Source organism: Mesoplodon bidens, assembly GCF_964165515.1.
Source record: "Mesoplodon bidens genome assembly, chromosome: X".
NCBI lineage: Eukaryota > Metazoa > Chordata > Mammalia > Artiodactyla > Ziphiidae > Mesoplodon > Mesoplodon bidens.
Genome location: NC_138163.1, coordinates 100,327,728 through 100,340,168, shown reverse-complemented (window position 1 = coordinate 100,340,168; position 12,441 = coordinate 100,327,728). Strand labels below are relative to the sequence as shown.

Below are 12,441 nucleotides of genomic sequence, written 5' to 3'. Positions count from 1 at the left end.
ATTTAATATTCCAGTGAAATATTACAGGCAGCACTGTGTAGTTGTTTGGAGTCCAGTCTGCCTTCAAGTCTTAGCTTCTCCATTTACTGGCTGGGGGATCGTGGTCAAATGACTAAACTTATTAGTCTTCATTTCCTTTTCTGAAAATGGGGATAATAATTCTTTCTAATAGCTTTTATGAGTATTGTATGGGTCTTAGCATAGAGTAAGCACTCAGTAAATGGTAGCTGTTGTGATAATTATTCTTAATATTAATTATAGAAGGGTCAGTCACCTGTTTTTTAAGTAAGTTAGTATTCATGGACCTAGTTCAGTGGTTCTCAACTGCAGGCAGTTTTGCCTCCCCCCACCCTCTTCCCCAAGGGACATATGGCAGCGTTATGACTTCAGTGGGAGGGGTGCTACTGATAGTTTGTGGGTAGAAGTTAGGGACACTGCTAAACATCCTACAATGCACAGGACTGTCCCCACAACAAAGAATTATCCAGCCCAAGATAACAATAGTGCTGATGTTGAGACCTATTGGACTCTAGACTAACAGCTTTTCAATAATCTGTTTTATGTTCTTTTAGGTGTAACTGTTACCCTTCCAGTTGGCATTCATTGCACAATTTTTTCAAATTAAAAAAATTAATTTAGTCATTAAATAATTATTTTAACACAATTTTAAAATTTCACATACCAAGATTAAATATTGATCACTAACTTCCAGGCACTAATGTAAGCATTTTATATAACATATGTACTCCTCATAATAGTACTGTAAGTTAGATGTGCCTTCCTTGCATTTGAGAGAACTGAGACTTATGTGTGAAGCTGGGATATGAACCCAGGCAGTCTAGCTCCAGAATCGGTGCTCTTTCCTACTCTCTGGCTTTCTCTCTGTGACTGATCTCTTATGGCTCTAATCATAAAAACATGGTGATTTGCTGAAAAATACTGTTACAAATTTTAGACATTGATTCTAATGAAGTAAGAGGTTTGGTTCTTACTTGGCCTAATTATAAGAATCAACCAAGACTCTTATTAAAATAGATTTCTAGACTCTGTTCCTAATAAGTAAATTCAGAGCTCTGTGTGAAGAACCCTGGGAATCTCTTTCACAGTGAATGGCCTAGATGAATCCTATGGTCCAGACAAGTTAGGGACACCCTAGTCTAGGTTCAGTCTCTTCTAGAACTAAAAATATTTTTGTTTCTCCTTTTCTTTCACACGTATTATAGATTATTACCCTATCTATATAATATATACTTTATCACAGGCACCGACGTTTTGAGTATAAATTAAAGCAGACTGTTAGATATTAACTCCCTTTTCCCTTTGATTCCCATGTTTAAATGAGTATATGAGGTGTTCTACAACTCTGTAGTCATAGGCTATTGGCCTAATAATTGAATAAGAGGGTATAGCCACGAAGACCAGTCCATAGTTAGCATAGATTTTAGTGCTGTTGTCCTTGGGAGTCTTCTAATACACCATTGGGTTAAATATGCAATGCTTTGTGATAACATTGAGCAAACAAAATCTAAAAATTCTAAAACTCTGCATTCTCGTAGTTAACATATATTTGCTTTCATGCGTGTTTTTTCTATCTGAGAGTTTAAAATTCTTAAGATACTCATTTTATCATTGACTGAGACCTTGATTTTCAGCCATGTGGTTGGTTTAAATGAAACTGTTATATGTCTTACTGACATTTAGACACTCAACTGTTGTCCTAGGGGAATCCACCTTTGGAGTGACAGGTGGGAAGTTTTGAGGGCTCACATGTTGGCTCACTTTGCCTACATGGGTCCTTCAGTAAGAGAGACTGGGCAAGGCAAGGCACTTCTTGGTATACTTTTAAAATTTGTACATCATCTGCTTCTTAGTGGCAGAGATTATTACCATAAAGACTTTAAAAGTGCCATAGCAAGTTAACCCATGCTTCATCTTGTCTCCACACTGATATTTAGAAACTTACTTTGGAGACGTAGTCAGGTTACCCCCAAAATGTCATACTAGTTCCCAGTGTTTTCTTAACTTCAACGTAATATATTGAGTTGGCCAAAAAGTTCGTTCGGATTTGTCATAAGGAAAAACCTGAATGAACTTTTTGGCCAACCCAGTAATATCACTCTGGCTTCATTCCTTTGTTCTCTTACCTCAGAAACGTCATCCCAAGATTAAAGTCATAAGAACAGTTGTTTATTCCCTAAATAATCCAGCCACTACCTTTGCTCATGGAATTCCTTTTGCCTAGAAAGTGCCTTCCTCCCACTTCTCCTTCCTGTCACATCTAAATTGACAACTTTATGAAAACTGTGAGTTCTGCCTCCCTCTCCTTTTAGCATCCATGGCATACTAAGTCTATCTTTTGCCTAATGTGTTGATTTATAAATATACTGTGTATGATCATTTGTCCTCATATTATTGTCTTCAGTTTTTTTATTGTAATATTTCAAGTATATGTTCATTTCTATCCCCTATGGCAAGCTGTTTTCTAAAATTCCATCCCATTTTAGGTTTCATCTTTGCCAGATGGGTTTATGGTTGGATTATATTCTTCTGTGTAACCTCAAATACACCCAGCCCTCAGTCAGCCTCTTCCTTGTGATTTTCTTCCAAGCCAGATCTGCCTTTTAATAATCCCTGCCTTTTTGTGTAGTCTTTTATCCAAACAACTAAAAACAGTACTTGAGTCCTGAAACCAGATTGATCCTGACTGATCCTGAAAAGTCAAAGGGAAGTTTGATTCCCAGCTTCTCTAGCTCCTGAAATCATAAAATGTATTTAAACCAGCATCTTCTGTCTTCTACAGTTTTACACATTTTGCTAGTGATTTATTATTTTTTTAACAAATTGAATTCTTTTTTTAATAGAAGTGTGGTTGTTTACAACGTTGTATTAATTTCTGCTGTACAGCAAAGTGGTTTAATTTTATATATATGTGTGTATATATATGTATATATATATTTGGCCGCACTGCGTGGCATGTGGGATCTTAGTTCCCCAATCAGGGATCGAAGCTGCACCCCCTGCAGCGGAAGCGCGGAGTCTTAACCTCTGGACCGCCAGTGAAGTCCTAGTTATACATATATATACATTCTTTTTTATAGTCTTTTTCACTATGGTTTATCTCAAGGTATTTAAAATAGTTCCCTGTGCTCTACAATAAGACCTTGTTGTTTATCCATTCTATATGTATTAGTTTGCATCTGCTAACCCGAAACTACAGAAGAGCCTCTGTCTCTCTCAATTCTTCTTCTGTTTCAACTGCTACCCTTTGAAAATGGGGAGGAACAAAAAATTTTACTGTTAACGGAAAAATCATAAGGGCAGGGGGAAAACCGCGACTTGGTTATTCGTTGTCAGATCAGATTAATAGAGCTGTCAGTTTTCTTAGATTCCAGTATCTCACAAAATAAAAATTCTGGAGCTATGATTTCAGAAGCAAAATACGGTTGGCTTAGTATTTATTCTTAGCAACCCTAACTCTAACCCTTTATTGTTTGCAGAAAAGTAGTATATTGCCTTTTTATAGATGAAACTACCAAACTAGCCATAAATTATAAACTACAATCTAATCTAACTGCCAAAGCAGTTAGTAGCATTGGAAGTGAAAGTTCATTTGCTGACTAAAGAGTGGAATAATACTCCACAGAACCAAGGCTCTGTGTTTGTGGGGGGAAAACTGTGCTGACTGAACCCCAAGAATCTCATCTTCAAAAGAGGAAGGGGCAAGTGGGTAAGAAGATGTGAAAAGAGACCAGAAAGAAGATAGTACAGTGTAAGATAGTGAGGGGAAACTTGAGATTTTCTGCTTTTACAAACCCCGAGCCCAACCACTTAAAAATAGCTTTATAATATCGGCTTCTCTGGGCCCTAGTTTTCTTATTTGTGGGGTGGAGATAATAGTGCCTCCTGCACAGGGTTGTTAAGAGTCCTAAGTGGCATAATATGTGTGAAGTACCTAATACCATGCTTCCTGTCTGGTTCTTATTTTTATTTATTTATTTTTTTTGCGGTACACGGGCCTCTCACCGCTGTGGCCTCTCCCGCTGCAGAGCACAGGCTCCGGACACGCAGGCCCAGCGGCCACAGCTCATGGGCCCAGCCACTCCGCGGTATGCGGGATCCTCCCGGACCGGGGCACGAACCCGCGTCCCCCGCATTGGCAGGCGGACTCTCAACCGCTGCGCCACCAGGGAAGCCCTATTTATTTTTATAGTATTGTTTTATCATTTTTGTTTGTTTTCCCACACGGGAGCATAGTGGAGCCTATAAATCTTCCTATACTTATATATAAATAAGTATAAGGAAGTACTTATAAGTACTTATTTAGAAGTACTTAATTATATACTTACTTATACTTATTTATAAGTAAGTGTATAAATCTTTCTATACTGCAGAGTTTTAGTTCCTGTGAAAAAGACCTTATTTTGAAGCCCTGCTTGGAAAACTTGTTCAGTTAGATCAGTGCCTTCAGAGGTGAAGTATATAGGACACGGAGGGGAAAAGGGAGGAACAGGTACTGTTCAAGAGCTAGCAGTAAAATCTGAATTATATGCTCTCCGTTTTTGCCATGATCTAAATTTTTACTTGCTCCTCCCCTGGAAAAAACAAACACACACACACACACACACACACACACACACACACACACACACACACACACACACACACACACACACACACACACACACACACACACACACACACACACACACACACACACACACACACACACACACACACACACACACACACACACACACACACACACACACACACACACACACACACACACACACACACACACACACACACACACACACACACCCCCCCCCCCCCCCCCCGTCCTAGCTTTGGCTTGCAACCATAGTCTGAAGCATTGTTTTGTTTCTAAATAAGTTAAACATAAAAGAATTGCTGGAGCCAAACTGAGAGAGAAATCCTTTGAAAATGATACTTAAGGGGTTTCCCTTACAACTATAAAGTTGATATTGTTTTATGTTTGTTAAATAAGTTATCAAATTTTACATCTATCTTTTAATCTTTTTTACCCTGGCTTTTAAGTTATGCGGGTTCTGATAAGTTACAATACTTTAACCTAGTAACTTGTAAAATAGCAAGGAAGTATAAATTAAGAGAAATTAAATATGCTATTATTTATCATACTTTAAATATTAGTAGTTCCAAGTAAGAGAACTTAGCAAATAATTCCAAGTAGTGACAGCAAACTATAGGAAAATCACAAATTGTGAGAATTCACTATATCATTAGCATCATAAGTATGAGTACAGAAAAGGTATAAATTATAAGAAAAGTTCAATTATGTTAATATGAATTAAATATTTCACTGTATTATCTTCAAGTTAAAATCAAGGAATGAAGTGTCTTTTTCTTCTTCTTCAGCACTACAGTGAAACCATTTTTTGTATGGTGTAGTGACTAAATCCATAAATACTTTTTTGCTTATATACTCAAAAGTTTCAAAAGCAACCATATAAGTGATGCTGTTTATGAGTGTCTAGGTAGTATTGATAGAAATAGTGTGCTTTCCTGCCTTGCTTAGAATCATAGAGTTCACATCTGGAATTCAGACCCCTTATTTCAAGGATGAGACATTGACTCCCAAAGAGGTTAATTGACTTGCCCAAATAAGAGCCCAAATTAGCAACTTATATTTAAACAAGGTGTCAGGTTATTATACTTTGATATTCAGATATCAATTATTCTCAACTTTAAATGATCTGATATTGTCATTGTCAGACCTGCTGGGCATTGGCCTTATTTTTAAAATCTGAGAATATCTGAGAAATTGATGGAAGAAAAAGGTGATTACAGATATTAGAACAGAATCTCTTGGCATTACTTCTGTTGATACATCTTTCATGCTAAAAATTTTCAATGTTCAGTTGCTGGTCACAAATAATTTTCCCCCCACAATATAGGTATTGTCTTCTGAGAACTCTGAAGCAGTGTCAGACATTGAGAGAAGCTCTCATTGCTGCAGGAAAAGAGATTATCTGGCATGGGCGGACAAAAGAAGAGCCAGCGCATTACTGTAGCATTTGTGAGGTAAGTAACTGTTCTTATCCACAGTTATTTTATAGACCTCTTGCCTCTCCAATTTTGGTTTCTCTTTAGTTTTTTGTTTTGTTTTCATTTATTTATTTAATTTATTTATTTTTGGCTGTGTTGGTTCTTCGTTGCTGTGCGTGGGCTTTCTCTAGTTGCGGTGAGCGGGGGCTACTCTTCGTTCCGGTTCGCAGGCTTCTCATTGCGGTGGCTGCGGAGCACAGGCTCTAGGTGTGCAGGCTTCAGTAGTTGTGGCTCACGGGCTTAGTTGCTCTGTGGCATGTGGGGTCTTCCCAGACCAGGGCTCAAACCCGTGTCCCCTGCACTGGCAGGTGGATTCTTGACCATTGTGCTACCAGGGAAGCCCTCTTTAGTTATTTTTTAAAATGTACTTTTATGTAATGCATTTTACTGAAATTGACATTGTGTTCAGTCTTGTTATTTAACTACTATATTAAAATTTAATCTGGTGATACGCCATTTCACTAACTGTGAATTAACTCTAAAAGTATCTACTAGTGTCATTTATCTGGTAGGTAACAGTTGACCCTCTCTCTATCCACGGGTTCCTATCTGTGGATTCAACCAACCGCAGATCGAAAATATTCAGGGGGTGGAGTGGGGAGTATTCCAGAAAGTTCCAAAAAGCAAAACTTAAATTTGCCATGCACCAGCAATTATTTCCATTGTCTTAGGTATTAATAGGTAATCTAGAGATGAGTTAAACTATAGGGGAGGATGTGCATAGGTTATATGCAGTTGCTACACCATTTTTTGTAAGGGACTGGAGCATCCTTGGATTTTGGTATCCATGGAGGGTCCTGGAACCAATCCCCCATGGATACCGATACAGATGATAAGCGTCAAGTTTCGTCTTGAGATTTTAGACTGGGAACAGTCCAGATGTAGACAGATGCCAGTAAACTGGATATAGTTCAGTATAACTCCAGGCAGATCATTGTTCAGTCCTCTGGTACAATTCACAGGACATTGGTCAATCTTCTCCTGTGGCCAAGGCTTGCAAGAGATGCAGAAACAAAGATATGGTACCTGCTCTGAAGGAGCTTACATCCTACTTGGGGAAGACAAATTACAAACAGTTGTAATGTTATATGAGACTGTGGTGAATGCAAAGTTGGTCTTGGTCTTACTGTTAGGATAACACTAAGGGAGAAAATGACCTAATGTTTTCCTTCTAGTATTGGCCTAAGAGTTCACCAAAGTATTAGCATTTGAGTCCATCCTTGAAGGATGAGTATGACTTTAGTGGGCTAAAAAATGATGACAGTTGGAAGTAGAATGAATGTTGTTATGAGCTATATAGGAACAACATGGGAAATGGAATGGCTTCTTCAGAAAACGGTAAATAGTCCAATGTGGCTGGAACACAGACTATGTAAATTCTACATATAAACCTAGTTGGTAGGAAGTTTGCAGAGCATCTTGAATGATTTTAAGGAATTTGATATTTATTCGGAGGTCATAGAGCCATCAAAAGTTTTTGGGCAGGCACCCAAGTTGGGTAAGTATTTCAGAGACAAAAGTGATTGGAGAGGATGGAGATAAGAAGCTCTTGCAGCCGTGTTAAGAGTTGTTATCCTAAGGCTAGACTAGAACCTGGCAGTGGGAATATTAAAGAAGGAGAGGAGTACAAAAATATTTTGAAGGTAAAATTCACCAGACAACTCATTAAATGGCAGAAGTGAGGGACAGGTTGAAGGATGTTCACAAATGTTGTAGCTCAGATTATGAGGTTCATGTTGCTCATTGATAGTAATGGAAAACATGGGTAACTCTGGGATTTTAATTAACATAACTTCAAAGAGACATGAAGTCATGAGAATTTTCTTTCATTGAATACATTCAAGGATATGCCAAAGCCAGGGATATTAATGATCCACTCCAGACCTTGAAATTCTGTAATTCTGATGTTGACTTTTATTTGAGATGATTCAGTCTATCTATCAGCTATTTTAATGCTGTATAACCTGGCTAAAGTATGCCCTTGGGAGACCAGATAGATTCTAGTTAGGTGTGTTATACCTCAGAAAAATGAATGTGTAAGCTTTCCAGTATTTGAGAATGACTTTTATTCTGTACTGTTATTCCTTATCCTGCTTGAGCCTTAGCAACTCATCAGTCTCTCTAACACAGAGGTATTATTTCTAAAATCATGCTACACTCATGAATATACTTTTTGATTGTACTCATACTCCTTAACATGAGGCTTATAGCTGAACACTCACTTACTGTCACTTACCTGTCAGTTTCCTCATCTGTAAAATAATCAGATTATATTCATTCAACAAGTTTGTTTTGAGGTTTGGCTAAACACTAAGCACTGTGAAATGATACGCTCTGGAGTTACAAAGATAAGTAAAACATAGTCTTCATCTTTGAGGAGCTCAGTCTACTGGGGAAGACAAATATCCATATACAGTGCCCTGTGATGAGTACTATCATTGAGAGGTAAAAGGAAAATAATGATCACTTTCATCTGATTGTATACTAATGTTTTGAATTTAAAACAAATAAATAGGCTGACCTTTATCAAACTTTTGAATTAGGCTTTTGCCAGTGGTTATAATGAGTATGTCATTCCCCAAGGTCACTCCCCTAAATAGACATTACCACCCATGTCTTTGGGTCTGGTGCAAAATAAACCTGGTCTATTAAAGATTCTTAAACACTCTTAACTCTTAGTACCCACTCTTAACCAGTGATCACTGTCCACAACTCCGTGTGAAGTAGAACTCTGTGATTATACTAAAGTAGTACAATAAATAAATACTGCTGTCTCCACTGAATGCTTTTTCTCTTGTATAAATAGGTGGAGGTTTTTGATCTGCTTTTTGTCACTAATGAGAGCAATTCTCAAAAGACCTACATAGTGCATTGCCAAGATTGTGCACGAAAAACAAGTGGAAACCTGGAAAATTTTGTGGTGCTAGAACAGTACAAAATGGAGGACCTGATGCAAGTCTATGACCAATTTACATTAGTAAGTGAAATCAACATGTGAGTACATAGTTAGCTGGATAGGGAAGCAGCAGTGTTTGTTCTGCCACCTGATAAGGAGGAGGTAATGAAATATTTAAAATTTCCTTCGGTTTGTCAGATATTGCATGAGGAAATATATCACTCCCCCTCCTCCACTTCCAGGTATTTATTCCTATGAAATTAGCATATTTCATTTTCACTTTTCTTCCTGGGTGAGAGCAGCCCTAAATAATGTCACAGTAATTACATTTTAAAATCTTTGTGTGCCTTTAGAACACTGTCACATCCTTTATGTCATTTGATCTCAGTTGATAAAATGTTTGTGTATATAGGTTATTAGTGCCCACAATGTGAATCAGTATGTATGCTTTTAAATATACTTCTGCTTTTAGAGCTAATTGTATTTATTTAAAATCTTGTCCTTGCCAGAAGTATTAACTTTATGGGAATATTTGATGGAACTTAACTTCCTGCTGTGTTATATAACCTTATGAAATTCAAGTATCTTTATAAATTGCACACAGTTTTTAATTTTAAACAGCAGATGCTTAGGGGGAAGCATTTTACTCTAGCACATCAGTAGTTTTATGAATAGAAGAGAATTGTTGAATTCCCTCCGTACTTTTTCTCTTACATATGTGATCAGAAACTGAACTTTTGAAATTTAGCTCCTGATATTTTCACTTGAATGGTCTTCAGGATTGCTTGAAGAAGAAGAAAATTATCTGGAACATGTTAAACAAAATTTATTATCTAGTTGAATTAGCTTTTGAAGCAAGTCACTAATGAAATCAGAATTGATTTGTTATATTATTTTCCACAAGCCTTCTTTATATTTTTAAGCAATCTCAAAAAATGGTCAACCTAATAACATTCTAAGAGTTTTTGACTAATTGGTGAAGAAGTACCGAAAAATGTGGATGTGCTGAGTTGGGTAATGGTCTCAGACTCTTAGGAAAATTGGCCAGGTGGGAGACAGTAAGGGAGGTGGGTTGTGCTTGACAGAGTGTGGCAGGCCGTGGAACTTTCTTGAGAATTGTTATTTCCTTTACTTTCATACGCAGGCTGTGTTTGTAACCTGGAGCTAGGGAACACTGTTAACAATTTGTATACCAAAGTAACATACTTTACTTTTATTTTCAGGCTCCTCCATTACCATCCTCCTCATCTTGATATTGTTCCATGGACATTAAATGAGAACTTTTCTGCTATTCAGGAACTAACCCAGTTCTGCACCACTGGTTTTTGTAGCTATCTCGTAAGGCTGCTGGCTGAAAACTGTGTCTATGCAACCTTCCAAGTGCGGAGTGTCAACCAACTGGACAGGGGAGAGCATTGCTCCTACTCCAGGACTCTCACAAAGCTGATCAGCTGTACTTCAGAAAAAAAATAATAATTTCCATGTTTTGTATATATCTGACAAAACTGGCAACATCATACAGACTACTGACTTGAAGACAACCTCTTTTATATTTCTCTATTTCTGGGCTGATGAATAGGTTTTCATCTATCTTTTCCCCCTTCAGAATTTTCCTTGGAAAAAAATACTAGCCTAGCTGGTCATTTCTTTGTAAGGTAGTTAGCAATTTTAAGTCTTTCTTTGGTCAACTTTTTTTTAATGTGAAAAGTTAGGTAAGGAACTTTTTTACTGCTTTTATGTTTTTCTGTCTTGTTTTGAAACCATGACGGTTATTACACTTTTGGTTCCTAAATAAAATGTTTCAAAAATTAACAGCCAAGTCACAAAGATAATGGATTGCACATAGACTAAGGAATAAACTTCAGATTTGTGGTTTTTGTTTCTAATCTTGATGTAAATTTACACTATTTATAAATACATATTTATTGCTTGAAAATATTTGTGAATGGAATGCTGTTATTTTTTCCAGATTTACCTGCCATTGAAATTTTAAGGAGTTCTGTAATTTCAAACACTACTCCTATTACATTTTCTATGTGTAAATAAAACTGCTTAGCATTGTACAGAAACTTTTATTAAAATTGTTTAATGTTTAAAGAGGTTTCTATTGTTTGAGTTTTAAAAAGACTTTATGTACAGTGCCCAGTTTTTGTTCATTTTTCAAATCTGATTATATATATTTTATATATACTTGTGTATGTATATATAATATATATAGAAATCTGGATATATATGTATAAAGATTTAGAGCTTAAATTTTTCTCGTTTTAAGTTTCACATCTATGGTAGATTTTTGAGGTGTCTACTGTAAAGTATTGCTTACAAAAGTATGATTATTTTTAAAGAAATATATATGGTATGTATCTTCAAGACCTAAAATGTCAGACTGGTTTATTGTTAAGTTGCAATTACTGCAATGACAGACCAATAAACAGTTGCTGCCAAAATGTAGTATAATAGTAGAAAACAAATAGTGATTGAACTTAAGATTTCAAAGGGAATGTTCTATGGGTTTGACAAATCCTGTACATCACTTAGTAGTGTTTTATATGGAAAAAAAGATTCAGATGAAGGGCTCTATTTTAGAATGCAAATAAATTAAGAGACTTATTTTTTAATGTTAGGCAGTTTTGACATTTCATGCTTTCCTGCTTGCATGACATGATTTGGGCAGGGGAGGGAGTCTTCCAATTCCACATCACTAGTAAAATATAGTAAGCTATATTAGCATAAACACGTCACTTCTAATTACCAATAGTATTTCATTTTATAATAATGGTACCTTGTATTTGGCACATATTCTCATTTTATCATTCTGTTCTCTCTAAGGTTTTTCCAGGAATATCCAATGAAGATGCATAGAGAATGCTGTAAAGGAAGTTATATATAACTAAAGAGAAGTTATAATCCTAACTGGTGAAATGCTGTGCTGACTGCATTAACAAGTGCTCTTTTTCAGATAGTTGTGGAGTATGTTGTCCTCCTAGAAACAGTTTGAAGGCTTTAAAGCACCGAGATATTTTATCCAATTAGTTAATAATTTGGTAAATAATTGAATTTGAATATCTACTAGCAGCAATCATCTCTTAAAATTTCAGAAGGAAATAATTACAAATTTTAGTTAAGAAGCAAGAGTGCTTGTCTAAGTGCTGCTTAAGATGTTTAACCACTGATTTTTAAAAAAGAACTCAAGACGGGCTTCCCTGGTGGCGCAGTGGTTGAGAGTCCGCCTGCCGATGCAGGGGACCACGGGTTCGTGACCCGGTCCGGGAAGATCCCACATGCCGTGGAGCAGCTGGGCCCGTGAGCCATGGCTGCTGAGCCTGCGCATCCGGAGCCTGTGCTCCGCAACGGGAGAGGCCACAACAGTGAGAGGCCCGCGTATCGCAAAAAAAAAAAAAAAAAAAAAAGACGAAACATTTTTGCAAATAAAAACTGCAAGTCAAAGAAATTAAAAC

At 36.8% G+C, this 12,441-nt stretch overlaps 1 protein-coding gene across 7 annotated transcripts in view; it reads left to right on the top strand.

Annotated features, from left to right (window-relative positions):
* Positions 1-11,552, top strand: part of KDM6A (lysine demethylase 6A) — a 208,524-nt gene extending 196,972 nt beyond the window's left edge. For all 7 annotated transcript variants that reach the window (XM_081222345.1, XM_081222344.1, XM_081222350.1 and 4 more), the window contains 3 exons: positions 5,937-6,063; positions 8,894-9,064; positions 10,207-11,552. In XM_081222345.1, the coding sequence (XP_081078471.1) occupies positions 5,937-6,063; positions 8,894-9,064; positions 10,207-10,236 (328 nt within the window). In that variant the 3' untranslated portion in view covers positions 10,237-11,552. The remainder of the gene's footprint in view (positions 1-5,936; positions 6,064-8,893; positions 9,065-10,206) is intronic.
* Positions 11,553-12,441: the final 889 nt, after the last annotated feature.